The sequence below is a fragment of the Vipera ursinii genome (genome assembly GCF_947247035.1).
Source record: "Vipera ursinii genome assembly, chromosome: 1".
NCBI lineage: Eukaryota > Metazoa > Chordata > Lepidosauria > Squamata > Viperidae > Vipera > Vipera ursinii.
The window spans coordinates 342,528,760-342,548,761 of NC_139512.1; the positions used below are offsets into that span (position 1 = coordinate 342,528,760).

Genomic DNA, 20,002 nt, shown 5'->3' on the forward strand with positions numbered 1-20,002 from the left:
GGTCAAGCGCTCCTTGAACATGTGATTGCCATTTGGAGTCTTCTCTGCCAGCTTCCGAGGAAAGTCCTTGGAGAAACTGAAAGGCAAGGTTGCAAGCTGCTGCCACCTGCCAAAGGATTTCCCCTCCCTCCATACACGTGAGAGGGGGGTTCCTTAGCCAGCTGGAGAAATGAAACTTGGAACCTCATGATCCCCATTTTGTTTCTCCAGTGCACAGAGGGGAGCTCCCGGCCCTCCTTTGTCAGGAAGTTCTTTTGCTCTCTCCACTTAACAACTACAGCTGGGAGAGCCAGGATTGCAGTCGTTGAGCAAAGCAATCACATGGCTGCCTCGCTTAACAACCATTTCACTCAGTGACCGAGATTCTGGTCTCAGTTGTGGTTGTAGGTCAACAATTACTCTTATTCCCTTCAGGATATTCACCATGGGTCTTTTGGGTTCAGTAGCACTTTTGTAAGTGTCCCTCACCAAATATCCTTAGATGGAAGGGTTCCTGAAGGTTGAAAATTCAGTTAGGTTGCTGGGCTCCATAGAGGTCAACCTCGTAATAGAGTCAGGAATAATTTTACCTACCTTTTGTTTTTGCCAAAATATAGGTTGCATCTCTAAAATGTTTAACACATCATGTTAGTTGTGCATATTCCATTTTTAAGCTCAAATCATGCATCCCTTCCCTAATGAAAGGATATTGTGCATGAATTTAGAGGGGAGTAATAAGTGGGACTTCTGCCAACCTAGCAGTTCGAAAGCACGTAAAAATGCAAGTAGAAAAATAGGGACCACTCCGGTGGGAAGGTAACAGCGTTCCGTGCGCCGTTGGCGTCTAGTCATGCCAGCCACATGACCACGGAGACGTCCTCGGACAAGCGCTGGCTCTTCGGCTTTGAAACGGAGATGAGCACCGGCCCCTAGAGTCGGAAACGACTAGCACGCATGTGCGGGGGAACCTTTACCTTTAATAAGTGGGAGGAAAGGAGCCGGTTTCCTCCTCTTGATTTATTTTGCTGTTATATGTTTTATATTGGGTTTTTCCCCCCAGTGCAAGTACTGTTATGTAGATTTGGCAATAGCAGCAATATACAGCATAAATGATTAGTTTTAACGCAGGACAGCTTTTTGGCAAAACAAAAAGTCTTTGGGTTTTCGCAAAGGAAGAGCAGATCTGGCCTGCTTGGTCTCCCAGTTTTGAGGCTGGCCTCATCACCTGCAAGTACCTGGAATGCCTTAATGTTTTTTCAGAGACAACATTGAGCTTTGGATAGAGTGGTAAGCATCCATCCTGTGAAAAAAAAAATTGCAAGGCTGCCAGGACAAAAATAACGCGTTCCCAGGATAAAAATTAAATTGGACTCAGTTTAAATTAAATGTAGATACAATTATATTAAAGTGATTAAATGGAATTACCTTCTGCCTATTTAATAAGAACATACAGACTTTCTGTGCTTTACCCGATCCATGCACAGAATGGCCAAGGTATGCATGCCATGTACCCAGACCAAAACATTGTGCTCAATCCAAACTGTACGTTTCCTCCAAACATGACCCAGAGCGTGTATGTTCCAAGCTTTTCAGGCAATGAAATGAAGAAGTGGCAATGCTGATAGCTTGGTGTTTGAGGGAGAAAAGCAAGCATAAGCTAGTTTTGTTATGCCATGTTTGAATTGGAAGGGAAAGGAAAAGAAGGGACTGGGCAAAAAATTATCTAGGCTGAAACCTAGAGCAATTCAGAGCTTCTAGGTTTCAGTTTGATTAACTATGACCTGCTCAGAATCAGTCCAGCCAAATTCCCATGGAAAAATGTGTTTTTTTTCCTATGCACAAAACACATGTTTTAAGAATATTTCTGATTTTCAATCATTTTCCCATTCAGTCACATTAAAAATTAGCTTGGAGACAGTTCAGGGAGGGATTTTAGCAAGGGTGTAAGTTGCATTCTCTAGGTGCCAAGGAAAAGCTCTGAGATGGACCTCCAGCCCACCATTACTTGAAATGTGTGACTACAGTTGAGAGAACAAAGTTGTTCTGTTCCACATTCAAGCTGCTTTTGAGAAGAAGGATATCAAAGCAGAAGGAAGTTGCTTAAATACTAGTCCTACTATAATTGGGGTGGAAGAGTCAGATAACTACTGATGGCAGCAAAGAGTTGAAATGTTCTGAATTTCTTTGTTCTCATATAATGGCCATCCTAGTCTGCCCCCTTTTTGCCTACTGTCTATCTCCTACCGATAGTGCCACTTTAGAGCAGATAACTAGGTCCCCCCATAAGAACATGTCATCCCTCAACCAGACCACAGTCAAGTTTGTTTGGTTAAAAAAAAAGTTGAAGATCTAGGTGGGAGCCCAAGTTGGCTTCTACTCCTTCCTTGACTATATTTATGTCACTGAACTCTAAGGCTGTAAACCAACATTTTGAAAACCACATCACTCTTGAGACTCAATTTATCAATTTCTGCTCAGGATGTATCTTAACCTTCCATGGACTGTAGCTGCCTAATGTATTGGTTCACAAATCTCAGAACCAGTCAGGTACTCCCAATACATTAGGACAGTGCCAAATTGGAGGAAAGTGCTGTTGATTGCCTGCTGCATTAAAAATTACTGCTGCACCTACAATTCCAAGAATGAGGAGAGGGGAGCCATCTGTCCCATATAGTCACTATTTTTAGACAGCTTTAAAAATAATATGAGGTTCAGACATATTCCTCGTTGGAAAAGTAACATATGGGCAAGCTTTCTAAGGGTCAGCTCATGCAACACATTTTGAAGGCATTGGTTTCAAAAGTTCATCCTGTGATTGAAGTTCTATGGAACTCAAAAACTAGAGTGAAATTCACAAGTCAGTTGCCACATGTGGAGACTCCAGAATATACATATGTGTGCATATGTGGTTCTATTTTGGAGTTTCATATCTACAACTCTTAAGAATAGAACATTAACATAGCCAGTTTTGATTTTTAATTCCAGCAGTTAGCACAAAGCTAACTTGTCAGTATTTAGTGGCCAATACTTTGCTTGGCATGTGCATCAATTTCCTGAAGTTTACATCTGGAGTTTCTGGTCCATTCACATTTATTTTCCCCAAAGTAAATATTATTCCACATGTTGGGTAAAGAATGAGAAGAAAACCCTAGCAAAATAACTCTTTATGTCTTTTGGCACCATTATGAGAAGTTTTTGTTTAAGCAAACACTTAAGCAGAGGTTTAGTCATTTATTGCGGTATGTTACCTGCCCACATCCCATCATATGCTGCTGAGAATAGAGAAGGTAGAGCAGCATCTCTGCTATTGGAGCTCATTCATTCCAGTAAGAGGGATAATAAATAATAGGAAATATGAAGGAAATCCAGAGTCTTTCTCCAGTCTCCACTTCTATGAGCTTTACTTACCGTATTTTCCGGCGTATAAGATGACTTTTTAACCCATGAAAATCACCTCAAAAGTTGGGGGGTCGTCTTATACACCCAGTCGTCTTATACGCCGAAAAATCAGCGAGCCCGGGAAGGCATGCCCTCCCCTCTCACTGTGGAGGAAGCAGGGCAGTCTGGCGGGAGCCGGCAGGGCAGTCCTGTGCTCCTTAACAGCCGGGGAGCGCGCGCGTGCGCAGGACTGCCCTGCCGGCTCCCGCCAGACGCCAGCCTGCCCTGCTTCCTCCACAGTGAGAGGGGAGGGCGTGCCTTCCCGGGCTCGCTGATTTTCCGGCGTATAAGACGAAAAATCTTGAAAATCATCTCAAAAGTTGGGGGGTCGTCTTATACGCCCAGTCGTCTTATACGCCGGAAAATACGGTACAATCTGCAACACCAAGGAATCAAAAGCCACTCACAAATTATATTCTCAGCCCTGTTAGCACAATAGGAAATCAATGCATAGAAAAGGAGTGGATGAACACTCTGTTCTTTTTTCCAGTAAAGATGCAGCCAGAATTAGACTAGAAACATTTGTGCACCTTTCCTGTCAATCTTTAGATATTAGGCAAGGATCCTTAACCAAAATCCCTTCAGATGTTTGTGGCCAGAAACCATGATGGCTGGAACTGATGAGAATTACATTTGACATCTCACGTGGCCCAATTCCGAATAGGCCACAGCTCCATAGTGGGCTGCGACCCAAGGGCTGGGGACCCCTGTTCTAAATTGTTCCAACAATTAGTATTCCCTGGAAATGTACAAACCTCTATAAAAATATAAACCAATATACAGGTAGTCTTTGACTCACAACCACAATTGAGCCCGACATTTCTGTTGCTAAACAAAACAGTTGTTAGTGAGTCGTGCCCTATTTTATGACCTTTTTGCCACAATTGTCAAGCATATCACCGCAGTTGTTAAGTGAATCGTGGTTATTACAGTAAGCAAATCTGGCTTCCCCCATTGACTTTGCTTGTCAGAAGCCAGCTGGGAAGGTCGCAGATGGTGATCACACGATTTTGGGACAGTGCAGCCTTTATAAATACATGCCCATTGCCATGTGGCTAAATTTTAATCACATGACCATGGGAATGCTGCAGTAGTCGTAAGTATGAGAACTGGTCATAAGTCACTTTTTTCAGTTCTGTTGTAACCTCAAACGGTCACTAAAGAAATGATTGTAAGTTTAGGACTACCTTTTTTCTACAATTCAGAAATCATAATTGCCATATACAGCAACTAAAATCAACAAAATAATATTCTGGGCAATTATTAAATTTTCACCAAGTGCAGAGCACGTGAACCCTTCCACAAATAGGGCATTGGTACTTACTAAAAAGTCCCTTTTTTAGTTACTATTTTGCTTTGTTTGGTGAGGGCCTCTGGAAAGGCTTTCATCTTCATCTCTGAAAATGAAACACAGCAGGATTTTTCCCTTTATGTTATATATTTAAATATTTTCAATAGATTAAATCAAATTTATTGAATAAAAAAGCAGAATGTTCATTTTCTATTGTGGTAGAAGATTATATATCATCTGGTACATAGATAATATGAAACCTTACAACCACAACGGAGCCCAAAGTTTCTGTTGCTAAGTGAGAGAGGTGTTAAGTGAATTTTGCCCCATTTTATGACCTTTCTTGCCACAGTTAAGTGAATCACTTCAGTTGTTAAGTTGGTAACACAGTTGTTTAGTGAACATGGTTTCCCCATTGACTATGCTTATCAGAAAGTCACAAAAGGTGATCACATGATCCTGGGACACCGCAGCCATGTTAAATATGAACCAGTTGCCAAGTGCCTGAAGTTCGATCATGTAACCTCGGGAATGCTGCAGTAGTTGTGTGAAAAATGATTAACTTTTTCCAGTGCTGTTGTAACTTCGAACAGTCCCTAAATGAACTGTTGTAAGTTGAGGACCACCTGTATTCTTTGGGGTCTATTGTATTCAACCAAAGAACAATCCTGAAATATTTTCCATGGGAAAATTATTGGGATGGGCCTATAAATTTTGTATGCAAAGCATTCTAGATCTAGTCTATATTGGAACTTTTAAGTTGAGACCAGATAGGCAGCCCTTAGCTCAGACATGTCAAACACAAGGCCCGGGGGCCAGATCCGGCCCGCGAAGTGGTTTCATGTGGCCCGCGAAGCCATCCTGGAAACAGTGAGGGAACGGCCCCCACTGCCTTAGCCCTGGTCCAGAGACTCTCCTTCTGCCAGAGACCCTCAGATCTGTCCCACTCCTGCCCAGGCCCCCGTAGGCACCCTTGATGCGAACGATGTAGAGTTGGCCACGCCCACCCAGTAGGCCATACGCACTCTAGCCACGCCCACCCAGTAGGCCACACCCACCCTGGCCATACCCACCCGGCCCCCTGAGGGCAACCCCAATGCTGATGCGGCCCTCAATGAAATTGAGTTTGACACCCCTGCCTTAGCTAGACAAATGGGGTTTTTTTTCACTCTGAAAAAAGAATCTTTTGTATATGAATTGCCGCATGTGTCTTTTTTAAAAGTTTAATTTTGTTGCTATTGCTATACACCTCAAACACCTCAAAGAGAAGGTCTTACAATAAATTATAGCACGTGAGGGCTGTTTTAAGAAAGAGGGAACGAGCTTCTGACAGAGGGGAAGAGATTAAGAGTATATTTCAAACATCAGCATTTTTTTGGTTTGACGTAAATAACAAGGAGTCTGGGGAGCAAGACCCGGATACGGGACTGTTTCGTTAAAAGTACGTTTCTCCTTTCTCTTTCCCTCTGCTGATTTTTCAGAAAGCACCCCAAAGACGTCTGCCAGTTGCAGTCCTGCTCCTGATTCCCCAATGAGTTCCAGCGACTCTGTGAAAAGCTTGACGGAACTGGTCCAGCAGCCCTGTCCGGCCATTGAAACCAGTAAGGAAGGCAAGCTGCAGGAGTCAAGCGAAGCATCAACTTCAGATTCCCACTGCACAACCCCATTGCCTCTCTCCGGCCATTCATCACTCAGCATTCAGGAACTGGTTGCCATGTCACCAGAACTCGATACCTATGGCATCACCAAGCGGGTTAAAGAGGTGCTCACGGACAACAACCTTGGTAAAAAAAAAAAAGTGTTTGTGTGTGTGTGTGTGTGTGTGTGTGTGTGTGTGTATTTCTGATTATTGTTACAGTAAAGGGTTTTCAAATGTTCATTTTTCCTCTTGGGCTGCTTAATAGGCCATAACTTCATATGGCCACTGAATAAATAGTTGTATGTCAAGGGCTGCTTGTGGATGCATGAATGGATGGATGGACGGACGGACAGTAATAGTAAGTAATAATTTGAGCAATTCTAGCAATATAAAATTATGAAATGTTCAAGAGTACAATACAGCAGCCCTCGACTTACGACAACAATTGAGTCCAAAATTTCCATTGCTAAGTAAGACAGTGGTTGAATTTTGCCTCATTTCATGACTTTTCTTGCCACAGTTGTTAAGTGAATCATTGCAGTTGTTCAGTTAGTAATAGTTAGTTACAGCATTAAAATTAGATAACTAAATGATGTTATAGCTTCTCAAGCTTCATCACTGCTTCTTCCAGTCAGTGCACTCTAGATTGGTACGGTATGTGTATGGCAGACATGTCAAACTCGTGATGTCACGTGACATCGCACAACGTATCGGGACGGTTTTGACATTGCCGGCAATGGGATGGGTGTGGCTTCCGCATGACGCATGCAGCCCACGGGCTGGCAGTTTGACACCCCTGGTGTATGGCACGCCTTCATATGTTAGCAGATTCTTACAGTAGCGATTGCATGTTGTTCAGTCATACATATTTTATTGGAATAGCCTAATATTAAGTTATTGTGCAGAGTAAACAAACAACATTCATAAATACATTAAACTTCTCTGGTCCTGAGGATAATTTACTTATTAATGGATTGCTTATTGCTTCAGAATGGATTTCTAACTGGTAATATTCTAGAAAGCAAACCATATTATCCTAAAACTTGAACATTAGATATTAGGAAAACACGTAATATTCCTTGACAAAATCATTATTTATCATGATTAATTCATACTGATTAAACCTACCTCAGTGTTGGGGTCATTAGGATGAAGAGAAAAACAGTAACAGTTAGGGACCTGTAACATTTTCCCATTATTTATTAAGAAGGAATAAAACATGAATAAAACATCTCGAAGGCAAATAAACCTGAATGTGGGAATTTCCCAGTTAATGTTATCTGCCCCATGATTCATATAGTTCCTGAGATCAAAGAGATAGGAACAAACTTGGTATGAATTGTTTCAAAGTAAATTTATATCTATTAAATTTATTTATTTTTCTTTCCACAAATTGTGTTTTAAGTGTTTCTGAATATATCAGGCTCTGTTTAACCAACCCGTATTACTTATAGATATTCTGTTAACATAAGTGTGGTTGGTGAGAGAGTGCCAAATGCAGGTGTAAATTGGGTCCAATGAATTCATTATCATTCACAATTGTTCCAGACTAGATGCAGAAATTGGGCTTTTTTTAGATACCTTTTTTTCTGGTTTGGTTATTTTAGAAGCTTGCCTTCTCCTCCAAAGTGAAATGCTTTCATAGTTTGACTCCAAAGATTTTGCTTTCTGATTTCCAGCATACATTTTTAATATGTGTGTGTGTGTGTGTGTGTGTGTGTGTGTAAATATGCATGCACAAGGAAAGCTGCTAGAATGGCAGAACTGCTTCCTTTTAGTACCTGATTGAGCTTCCCATGATGTCGTAGGCAAAATTGTGTGCTCCCTAGTTAAAAGACGTTCTTATAGACCAGGGGTCTTCAAACTTGGCCCTTTTATGACTTGTGGACTTCAACTCCCAGAATTCTTCAGCCAGTGTGCCTGGCTGAGGAATTCTGGGAGTTGAAGTCCACAAGGCATAAAAGGGCCAAGTTTGAAGACCCCTGTTATAGACAAAAGACTGTAAGTTTTCCTTGCATTGTCACTTCATGAACAATCACAGTTTATTGTATATTTTTCTGAAATCAGAAAAGCCAAAAGTCACAGCAGAGTAAACTATACAAATAAGGGTAGTCCTTGAGTTATGACCACAGTTGAGCCCAAAATTGATGTTGCTAAGTGAAACATTTGTTTCAGTGAGTTTGTCCCATTTTATGACTTTTCATGCCACAGTTGTTAAGTGAAATCATTGCATTTGTTATGGTAGTAACATGGTTTGTTAAGCGAATCTGGCTTCCTCATTGACTTTGCTTGTCAGATGGTCGCAAAAGCTGATCACATGATCCCGAGACACTGCAACCGTCATAAATATGAACCACTTGCCAAGCATCTGAATTTTGATCATATGACCACAGGAATGCTGCAACGGTCATAAGTGTGAAAAACGGTCATAAGTCACTTTTTTAGGTGCCATTGTAACTCTGAATGGTCACTGGATGAACTGTTGCAAGTCGAAGACTATCTCTACATCCAATTGACTGAAGCTGCACGGTCATTAAGCTGCAGTCATTAAAACATTTGTTGGTATGATAGCAATTTAAGACAGTGCCATCTACAGTAGAAGTGATACAGCACTCCAAATTGTAAATTACAGGAAATGAAATTCACAAACAGATAGTGCCTGGGAGTTGTAAAACAGGTCATTTCTGCCCTCCCCTTTCACTGTCCAGAATCTTTCCAATTGTAGTAATTCTTTTTTTTCCCTCTGGTTTTATTTTCTTTCTGTCCACGTAAATGTTTAAATAATATTTTGTAAAAAAAAGTTACAATATAGAATTATTTATTTGTAATGAAAAGTAATCTTTGGCTTCCCCAAAATCCCACAGAAGCCACATTTCTCTGTGTGTTTCAGAATGTACAGAAAAACCAAGGTCCCTGATTCTTTTTTTCTTTTGTGGTTCAAGAAGACCATGAATAGGTGCTATGACTGACACTTGTTCTTAATGTCACTGTGTCAGGGGTGTCAAACTGCCGGCCTGCAGGCCAGATGCGTCACACCAAAACCACGCCCACCCCATTGCTGGCAATGGGAAAAAACTCACGATACGTCGTGACACGTCACGTGATGTCGCGAGTTTGACACCTGTGCTTTACATAAACCTTTAGTGCCCCTGCCATGTTTTTTGTTTTTATGTGGCTGGCATTAATTAAGGTATCCAAAGCTTTCATTAGGTGTAGAACTAAATATATATCAGCATTTCCTTCGTGCTCTCTGTTTGCAAAATCTCTAGATTTTCTAGAGGTGGCATTAACCTCTTTCATGGCCTCTGGTTGTTTCTATCTTAGCCAATGTCACCGAATTTTAGCATGAAAATAATTGCAAGCTTGTTACATGCTAAGTAACACTGAGTAGCAAAATCCCCCCTTCCCCTTTTCTCTCATTCCTCTAGCCTTTGTGTGACATTTGCATCCTGTTCTCCCATCAATAATCAGATTCAACCCCCCCCCCCCAAAAATAATAGTTGTTCCATTGTTGTGTGCACAGTACAAATTTGGCCCATGCTGAGATTCCTGCAGAATATAAAATATTAAATTATGTCAGAGGTTCCACATCAAAGGCTGGTGATGATACAAAAGGCTGCTGCAATTTTGCTGAATCCCTACCAGTCCTTGCCAGCCACAGAGCTGGTGACCAGTGGGCCTGCTCAAGATGAGATGCCTTCTTACACTCAGATGCCTCACGTGTACATGAAGGATTAGTGACACTACTCAATTTCTTTTTCTCATTCTTTTTTTGTTGCATCCTGAAATAAGTGTAATGGTTCACACATTTGATAATGATAAACCTTTATTGTCAAAGTACAACATGTGTACATTGAGATTAGCTGAGCCTCCCCCATGCTCTCTCCCCCCAACACACAGTGACAACAAACCCTCCATCCCACCACACTATGTGAACCAACTACACCACACACCGGCCTCCCAAGTCAATTCTGCATAAGATTATGTCCCATTTAAAAGCCTAACAGCCCATGGATAAAAGCTATTTTTCAGCCTGTTGGTACGGCTGGCTATATTCCTATATCTCCTACCGGATGGTAGGAGAGTAAAGAGATACCGTCCAGGCTGTGAGTCATCCCTGAGAATCTTCCTCACTCTTCCAAGGCAACGAGCCCTGGCGATGTCATCCAGTGGTGTCAGGGGACAGCCCACAATGTCTTGTGCTGTGCTCACTACCCTCTGTAATACTTTCCTATCCGCGGCTGTCAGACCGGCATACCAAACCACAATACCATATGAGAGGACGCTCTCTATGGTAGACCGGTAAAAGAGGGTCATTAGCTGTTGTTCTACCCTGTTCTTCCGCAAGACCCTAAGAAAGTGAAGCCTCTGTTGGGCCTTTCTAGCCACCTGGGTTGTGTTAACTTTCCAGGTCAGATCTTCACAGAGGTAGACTCCCAGAAATTTAAAGGAGGAAACTCTCTCTACACAGTCCTCCTCGATGTAAAGTGGGGAAGGTTCCTCCTTTTTTCTCCGGAAGTCTAACACCATCTCATTTCTATGCCATCTGTTCACCTTTACTGTATTTTATAAGTAACTCAAGGTGATGGGCATACCTAATACTCTTTCCTCCTCGTATTTTCCCCACAATAACAACCCTGTGAGGTGGGTTGGGCTGAGAGAGAGTGACTGGCCTAAAGTCATCAGGTTGGCTTTCATGCATAAGGCAGAACTAGAATTCACAGTCTCAGAGTTTCTAGCCTGGTGCCTTAACCACCAGACCTTCCCATTTCTCTGCTTAGGATCATGCCAATAATTGTTTTAAGTCCACAGTAAGAGGGTAGATATACAAAAAGCAGTAAAGATGATTAATAAATCCAAGCCGGCCAAATTCAGTCCTACATAGAAAAGGCTGTCATGTTGGTTCCAAAAGCCACATGTGGTTATTTAAACTACAAAAAATACAGTAATAGTCAAACTTGTACAGTATAATTGTTTTACAAAATCTGGTACACAGGTTGGCTAATGTCACTAAGACATTTCGATTTCCTCTGAAAATTGTAAGGTACATTTCATGTTTCTAATACGTTTTCTGTAACAAAGTGACTACTGTAAGTAGTTCCAGTGTTAACAACTCAATAACTTTTAGTAACAATGGAGTCTTGAAAGGAGATGAGTTTCCATCTTCCCTTCGGCCACTTTCTGTCCAGAAGTCTCCCTTCTGTAATACAAGATAAATTTTCCATCAGCTTGAATTTAGGGGGAAAAAGATTCTTGTTGAGGATCAACTGGAGGGAGAACTAAAGACCTCCACTAGAAGGACTCCTGAAATAATTGGACTTTGGAGGAGGAGGAAGGTGTTCTTTCCTGTATGGAGGTCAACAGAAATATCACTTGCGTGAAGAGGAAATTACATAGCGATTGCCAAAGTCTAAAGGTGCACACCGGCATCTTCAGGAACTGGGTTGCTGACCTCCCTGTTAGAATAAAGTACTCTGACAAGACAAAAAATAGAAGACATAGTTTCAGATAACTGCAGCCACAAATAGCTATAAAAGTTGCTAATAACAGTCCCTTTGTATTGTGTGTATTGTGTAGATGACTGAACAAAAGCAGTTATCCATGGTGAAATATTCACCTCCAGATCCTATTTTTGCATGAAATTTGGGGTGGGGGAGGGGGCTTGTCACATGCTCAATTTCATTTATAGATCTATGGCAATAGTAATCTATATGTTGAGATGTAATTCCTCTGCTTGAATTTAAAGCCTTTTGCCATAGCTCTTGTTTTCCTTCACTGAGACAATTCTCCTCCTCTGTGCTTCAGTTACAGCTAGAGAAAACTCCACTGAATTCCCCTCTGTATTCATTCCACTGCCCAGATGTAGAAGAAAAAAATACCGTAAGCTTCATAGGACAAATAGAAAGTTTCCTCTCACACCCTTCATCCTCATCCATCTTCTTTGTCCAGGGACCTTTTCATCCAAGAAATAGTTCAAGGTTAAGAGGAAGGATGCCGAGAAAGCTCAGAAAGCTCTTGAAAATGAAGAGGAATATTTGATATAATCCCACTCCCCCACTTTTCTGTTCAATATATATCTTATTGTAAGTTTAACTCTGACATAAAAGAGTTCAGCTCAAGAACAAGACTGAATACATCAAAATACTGTACTTTTTTAAAAAAAATATACACTTCTGTAAAAGCAGCATTAGCCAGAATAAGCAGTTTATCTAAAGTCAGAAGGCTTAGCAAAACGGGAAGGTCTGTGCCAGCTGGGGAAAAAAAAATGTCTGAAGAGAGATCAGTCCCTATGGAGACTGTTTGAAAGCTGCCAATGAAAACTCCTTTTGCTACATATCCAAGATTTTATTTATTTATTTATTCGATTTATATGCCGCCCTTCTCCTGTAGGACTCAGGGCGGTTCACAAGGTTTTTTAAAAACAATACAACAAGTTAACAAAAATTAAAAACAATTAAAATGATTACACTAACCTTGAACTAAAAACCCCAATTACAATTAAAATACAATTAAAACCCCAGTTAATACTCTCAGTCCAGGCCAGAAAGCTCGAAGAGCCAGGTCTTCAGGTCCCGGCGGAATGAGCGAAGGTCAGGGGCAGTCCTAAGCTCTACAGGCAGCTGGTTCCAAAGGGCCGGCGCACCCACAGAGAAGGCCCTCCCCCTGGGTATTGTCCACCGGCAATCTTTTACCGGCGGTACCCTGAGAAGACCCTCCCTGTGGGAGCGCACAGGACGAAGGGATGGGAAAATCCATTGATGAAAGGACCTCCAAGCGAAAGGTTCTTCTTGAACCATCATGGCTTCTTCCCCACAATCAATATTGCTTAATTCTATCAATCTGTTGATACACTTCTCTTGATTAATTAATAGATTTTGGAATATTTTTAAGTGTTCCCCAGCCACAAAAATAAAGATAATCAATACGATAATCAACTATATAGTAAAACTTTTAAACAAGAAAGTGAGAGCCTCTGTTAAACAGTAGGAAGCAACAGCACATTGAATGTTTTATTCAATATAAATTAATGACTAAATAAAAAGTAAATTGATAAATACATAAATACAAATCCAATATAAAATATTGAAATCAAGCAATGCCAACGGCAGGTAAGCATCTGTTTTAAAACCAGGGACCAGACCACAGATGGAAGAAGGGAATGCTAATGAATACGGGTTGCAGAGATCCAGTAGCAAGAAAAGTTTTTGATAACTGTATTAGCGGTCCAGAATGTGATAACCACCTCACTGGATTGGGCATCAGTCATGCACATATTACTTTGTTTGCTAATGAAGTGACCATCCCACTTACCCATCACTCTTTGAGCCAAGTTCAGGAGTTGGCTTTTGGCATGTAAATATTTTGTGTCAGTGGCTAGACACCAGAACTACACAGCGATGCCTTGTTAGCCAAGGAGGGCCTTCTTCATGGTATTACCTACACCATGAACCTTTCTGAAATTATTGTGGCAGCACTTATTATATCCTTTACGGTTTGGGGGGGCGACTTATTGTTCCGCCTAGGACAGGCCTTCTCTGTTATAAATGGTGCGTGGAAGGGTCTTTTGCTTCTATTTTCTTCTCCAGCAGGACATTTTCAATTAACTCTAGTTTGTACTGTTTTCATTTCTTATTTTATTATTGCATTTTATATTTTGGAAAATGATTTGAGATTGGTTTTCATAGGAGATAGTTTTTAGATGCAACAGATAAATAAGTGGAGCCAATTACCCACAGATAGTAGATTTCTCTTTCCTGCATGTGTTCAAGCAGAGGCTAGACAGCCAGGTTATTTATTAAATTTATGTGCTACCCATCCCACCATCAAACCACCTTACTGGTGATAGTTTGGCTTGGATCCCTGCAGATAGCAGGAGGTTGGACTTGCTAGCTTAAATCCTCCCAGAGTTTGTTTTGTGTCTACGCCTTCAGGTCCATCTTGACTCTTTGTAACTACATGGACTCTTGGAAGTGGTTTCCCATTGTCTCCTTCATTAAGGTTGAGACAGAGTGAATGGCCTTAAGTTGGTCAGTCTCCTGGTTAAAGAAAAGGTTAAAGCCTAAGACCTTTAACCTCTTCTTTCAGTTCTCTGCTTCGGTTGTCCTAATGGAGCTTTGGTGAGTAGTTTACATTGCCTTCCCATTTTGGCACCTTCCAGATGGATTAGACTTCCAGAATGCTTACCCGATTATAGTCTCAACGTATCTGGAGGATGATGAGTTGGTCAGTGTCTTATCTAGTAAATGTTTCCAGTAAGGCAATGCTTGCTAAAATGAAATCAATCCAAGGAAATTATTTTCTGTTTCAAAAAAAGTTGCATAAATTACCCTTATGGGATGGAAGAAGGACAGGGAAGACAGACATATTTTCGCACCCATCCTTTTAGGCACTGCTGCAAAGATGAACCAGAGCATTCTAAGAAATTTGTATAATTTCAAATGTGTATAATTAACATCAAATTGGAAGGAGAAGTACTGTAGTCCTTTTAGGTTTCCACAGATTCAGGTGTGTATTTTTTTTTTTAAAAAAATCCCATTTATATCCCGCCCTTCTCCGAAGGCTCAGGGTGGCTTACAATTTAAAGCACAAATCAATGTGCTTAGCAATTGCATTTGAACTGAGCATTAGACTTAGAACAGAATCATTCACTAAGAAAGTTTCTGTGAAGGCAAAAATAGATAAAGCGAAAACTTCCCCTCCTGATAGTTAAGGTTCATTTGGTCTTGGGCAGGGGTCGGCAACCTCGGCTCTTTTATGACTCGTGGACTTCAACTCCCAGAATTCCTGAGCCAGCATAGCTGGCTCAGGAATTCTGGTAGTTGAAGTCCACGAGTCATAAAAGAGCCGAGGTTGCCGACCCCTGGTCTTGGGATTTAAAAAAGACACCACAGCTTGCCCTCCAGAAGGCTTTGGCATGCCAGCGGCTGAGTAGGGAGCAAGGGTGTGCCAGGCTGATTGTTTGAGTGGTTTTGATGGAATGGCACTCTTATGAAGCCTGACCACAGTACGGTTTGAGCATCTGGCGCCCTGAATGGCAGGAGCTGACTAAGGAAATACAGGTTGGAAATTGTTTCAGTCCGTTGCTATTCTTTGTTTTCATTATCTCCCTTGTAAGGTCCTCAACCTTGAACTGCAGGAAGGTCCTCCCAGCTAGGAGAATCAGTCTTGTCCTTTCGCCCATGAAAACAGCAACCCTAGGGGAAGGACAAAGTTATCCAGATAATGAGACCTTCAAAGAAATTAGAGGGTGGGGGGGGGGAAGAGTTCTTTTACATTCCCTCATGGGCCTGCATTTGAGTGTGATTCGTTTGGTTTGAAGCTGCAGTCTTGAAGTCTTGCAGCCGTCATAACGAGTGGCGTAGCGTGGGGGGTGCAGGGGGGGCCGGCCGCACCGGGCGCAACATCTGGGAGGGGCGCGCTCGCACTCGCAGCTCTCTGCCCTTGCCTGGCTCACTCACTGTCTCTCACTGCAGTGCTGGCTGTGCAAATCCGATCCGAGCCGCCGGGTCGCCGCCCACTGTGGAGGGGGGGTGCCAGGCGTGCGGTGCGGAGAGAGAGCGAGGGACTATCTGGGGGAGGGACAGTGCAGCGGCCGGGTGCTTGCCCCGGGTGCTGACAACCCACGCTACGCCACTGGTCATAACCATAATCGATTGGTAGGGATTATGTGAGGAGATGCCCTGCTTTGGGCACAACACATGTGCTGCATCAGCTCCTGTGACTGGCAGGAAATATGGACATGTTTTTATCTGCTTACTAGATTGACATCCCTCCTTTCTTTCAGTGGAGGCTGCAAACATGGCACTCCATGTCTGTCCCCAGAACAGCAACCCTTTGAAGGAGGTTGGACGGGGGGCGGGGGGGCAGAGGGAGAGAGGCTGGCCCCATATCATGTCATCACAGGAGCTTCCAGGAGTAAAATTTGGGACTCTGTGGTTCCAGGCCAGGCCTTAACTATTACAGCACAATCATAAATTATTGTAGAACAGGCCTTTCTACCCTCAAAAGGCATTATGCATTTCTTCGCTCAGCTTCATTTTCCATAAATCATTATTTCGGGAACTCCAGAATCAAAAGTTGTTGGGCTTTTTTTCTTTTTAAAAAAAATTCTATTGTGAATTTATATCCCACTTCGCTGCTGGAGCCTTTAAAGCACGTCATTAATTCTGATTTTAATCACATCTAATTTGGATTACAGTATAATGCTAGCCCATCCCACTTTCTACTCTTATTTGCATGTCTGCTTTCATGAGATCACTTTACAAGCCCTCTTTAATGAAAAGCGTTAATCATCACTTGACTTTTATTAAATAAAAGAGATTTTAGGAGAAAATGTGTGAAAGTGACTGTCTAATGCTAGATCATTGTTGGATTTGGTTTTGTTTGCTTTTTGGTTTGTTTGTTTGTTTGTTTATCATGTTTAGAAATTGCCCATCTTCCTTAGAGAGGGACTTTTTTTTTAATGCCTTCAAGTCAGTTTTGACTCCTTGCGACTGCCTGGACGTTTTCCTTGCAGTTCCTTGGAAAGATTTCAGATGCGGCTTGCCACCGCTTGCTTCCTTGGGCTGAGAGACAGTGAATGGTCCAAAGTCACCCAGCTTGGTTTTATACCTAACAACTCACAGTCTCCTGGTTTCTAGTCTGGTACCTTAACACCAGGCTGGCTCTCGCTGTACAGAATTTCAAATACAGGAAGGCTAACAGGGGAAAGTAGAGAAGTTTGAGCTGGCCACCTGTTTGGGTGACTACCTGTTGGAGGTGTAGCCCCGTGACGTTCTTGGTTATTGCAAGATGTTTACCATTCCGATACCCTTTGCTAGAGTGCCTCTTCTTTGTTTCGTGTGTTCTAGAACTGACTCAGAATCCGAAATGGTTTTCCCAAGAGTAAGAGCTTCTGAATCAAAGTGTCTTCCTTGTATCGCGACCTAAGGAGCAAGCAATTTTTTTCCCCACAGCCACCACAGAAAACAGAAGCATTTTATTGTAACCCCACTCTGTGAATGGATTTGTGTGCCAACTTCCAGGCCTTTGAAATGAAAAGCATTTAAGGGACTGACTGTGATCAGTCTTCCTCTTAAGTGCAGACACCAGGTAGCTCTCTAGGGCCAAAAGAATTAGCCATCTCCCTATAAACTGCTTGCTGCTTCTTAGGGATTGTGTATCCTTCCTGCTAAGAAAAGCCCAAACAATCGAGCATCTTTTGATTTTTTTTTCAAGTGTATTGTTTTTCCTTCATTTGCATCCAGAGCTATAAAGTCTTGTTTCTCTTGTACTTGGGTATTTTTTTTCTTTTTTTTTCTTTAGCACAAATAACTTGATGTTTGCCTTTCTTTTTCAGGTCAGCGTTTGTTTGGGGAAACGATACTGGGGCTGACACAAGGCTCCGTCTCAGACCTACTTGCTCGCCCAAAGCCCTGGCACAAACTAAGCTTGAAGGGCCGGGAGCCATTTGTGCGCATGCAGCTGTGGCTCAATGACCCAAACAATGTGGAAAAGCTGATGGACATGAAGCGCATGGAGAAGAAAGGTAAATTCTGTCCCTTCTCCAGTCAAAGGGAGGGGATTGACATCCAGCCCAGGATGACTCTTCCATTTAATTGAAAATGTTTTCAGTATGTTTCAAATATCACTGGCCAAGAGCGTAACCTTCTGAGTCATGCAGTTCCCACAGCTTGTGGGCCACCCAGAGTTGGTGTTTTCGGTTGGGTTGCCTTAGATATCCTAAATAAATAAATAAATAAAGCACCGAAAAGGTTAGCGTGTGGGAAGAAGTGTTTAATATGATCTAGGAAGGTTAAAATTAGACAAAAGCACACACATTGGTAGATACAATTAAACTAACCCAGCAGCCAGTGATATAGTAGAAACATCTAAGTTGAGTTAGGTGTTCGATCCCCTCCTGAGCAAAAGAGGGGATGTCATTCTGATAATCAAATGGGAAAAAAAAGTAATCCACTAAAAAGCCAAACTTGCAAGCCTTATCTCACCTTTCAGATTGTTTGGAGGATGCCCGAAGTGGATATTTCAATTCCAGTTGGAGAAGATGGTTTTGTAGATTTCTCACAGCCAACCTATATAGGGGTTTTGTAGATTAAAGCTGCCATTTGAATCGCACTTAGTGACCACAGGTTTACTAGCTGGCTCAGAATTTGTTTTAACTGTAATCCCATATAGACCATATGCAGTAATCCAAGCACATACAGGTAGTCCTCAATTTACAACCACAATTGGGACCAGAACATCTTATCACTAAGCCATTTGGTCATTGTGAGTTATGCCTGATTTTATGACATTTTTGCTGTGGCTGTGGCTGTTAAGCAAATCACATGGTCATTAAGTGAATCCAGCTTCCTCCATTAATTTTGCCGTCACGGGTCCCTCGGGTGGATTGCAAATGGGCAATCACACGATCCCTGGACACTGCAACTGTCGTAAATTCATGCCAGTTAACAAGCACCCAAATTTTGATCATGTGATTGCAGGGAGAGTATGATGGTTATAAGTGTGAGGACTGATCATAAGTCACTTTTTTCAATGCCATCATAACTTTGAATGGTCATTAAACCAATGGTCATAAGCTGAGGACTACCTACAGTGATGGGGTCATTATCACAATGTCTTCCCATTCTAGTAGGGCAGTAACTAATAAACCAGCCAGAACTGGGGAAATATCCTTCTGTCTGGTAGCTGTGGCCCCCACTTATCCGTGCAGCAATAGCTATGAGTTACTTACATATTGCTTTAGAGCCAGAACACATATTAAGAAACAGTACTGAAGTAATGTCAACTGTTCCAGTAGGCATTTCCAGAAAAAGAAACTCCTAGGACATTATTTTACCAAGAGTAAAATAATTTATTGAAAAATTCACATTTGGCACATAAGAAAGCGAAACCAGCTCTGGGGTTGCTGCTCGGAAATGTGCTTAGTTAAATTTAATAATATTTAATTTAATAATTTAATTTGTATACCGCCCTTCTCCCGAAGGACTCAGGGCGGTGAACAGGGCAATACATAATAAAAAACAGGATACAAAAATTAAAAAGTGATTAAACAACTATGCCCGTAGTAATTGATACATATTAAAAATTAAAACTAATTATAAAATACCCAACCCCATCCCGTCAGACCAGGCCAGCTTGTTCAAAAAAGAATGATAGACTCCCTCACCCCCACCCAGCGGGTGTTCCCGTTGTCCAATAGTAATAACTCTTCTGAGAGCCTTGATGTAGAAGCAACTTCACCTTGCTATGTTTTACTATAGCTTCGGCCTACTTTGTCTCATCCACCCTCAATAGCCTTATGTACTAGGACAAGGCATCAAACAGCATCTCCTATGCAATCTGGGGTAGTGATCCGTAATTGGATATGATCAATATACAGAGGATATTGTATGCCAGACTAACTCACAGTCAGTTTATATAGCTATTGAGGTACCTCAGCTGGAACTGACTGTTAAGGAAGGAGCAGAAACAGTGTAAAGCAGGGCTTTCAATTCCCAATCCTCGTAGGCCATGCAGGAGAAATGTTCAGTGAGCCTCCATCAGAAGGAAAAAAGACTGCCAAGAGGTCTCAGAAGATCAAGATCCTGACTGGGGTCATCAACAAGATTTCTTTGAAGTTGTATGGCTAATAAATTCAAATAAATAAATAAAAA

At 41.8% G+C, this 20,002-nt stretch overlaps 1 protein-coding gene across 2 annotated transcripts in view; it reads left to right on the top strand.

Annotated features, from left to right (window-relative positions):
- CUX1 (cut like homeobox 1) overlaps positions 1-20,002 on the top strand; it is a 358,099-nt gene that overhangs the window by 281,764 nt on the left and 56,333 nt on the right. The window contains exons 21-22 of one of the 2 annotated variants that reach the window (XM_083350661.1): positions 6,190-6,492; positions 17,686-17,874. The exons of the other annotated variant lie outside the window; for it this stretch is intronic. Of the exons in view, the coding sequence (XP_083206787.1) occupies positions 6,190-6,492; positions 17,686-17,874 (492 nt within the window). The remainder of the gene's footprint in view (positions 1-6,189; positions 6,493-17,685; positions 17,875-20,002) is intronic. 2 annotated transcript variants of the gene reach the window in all.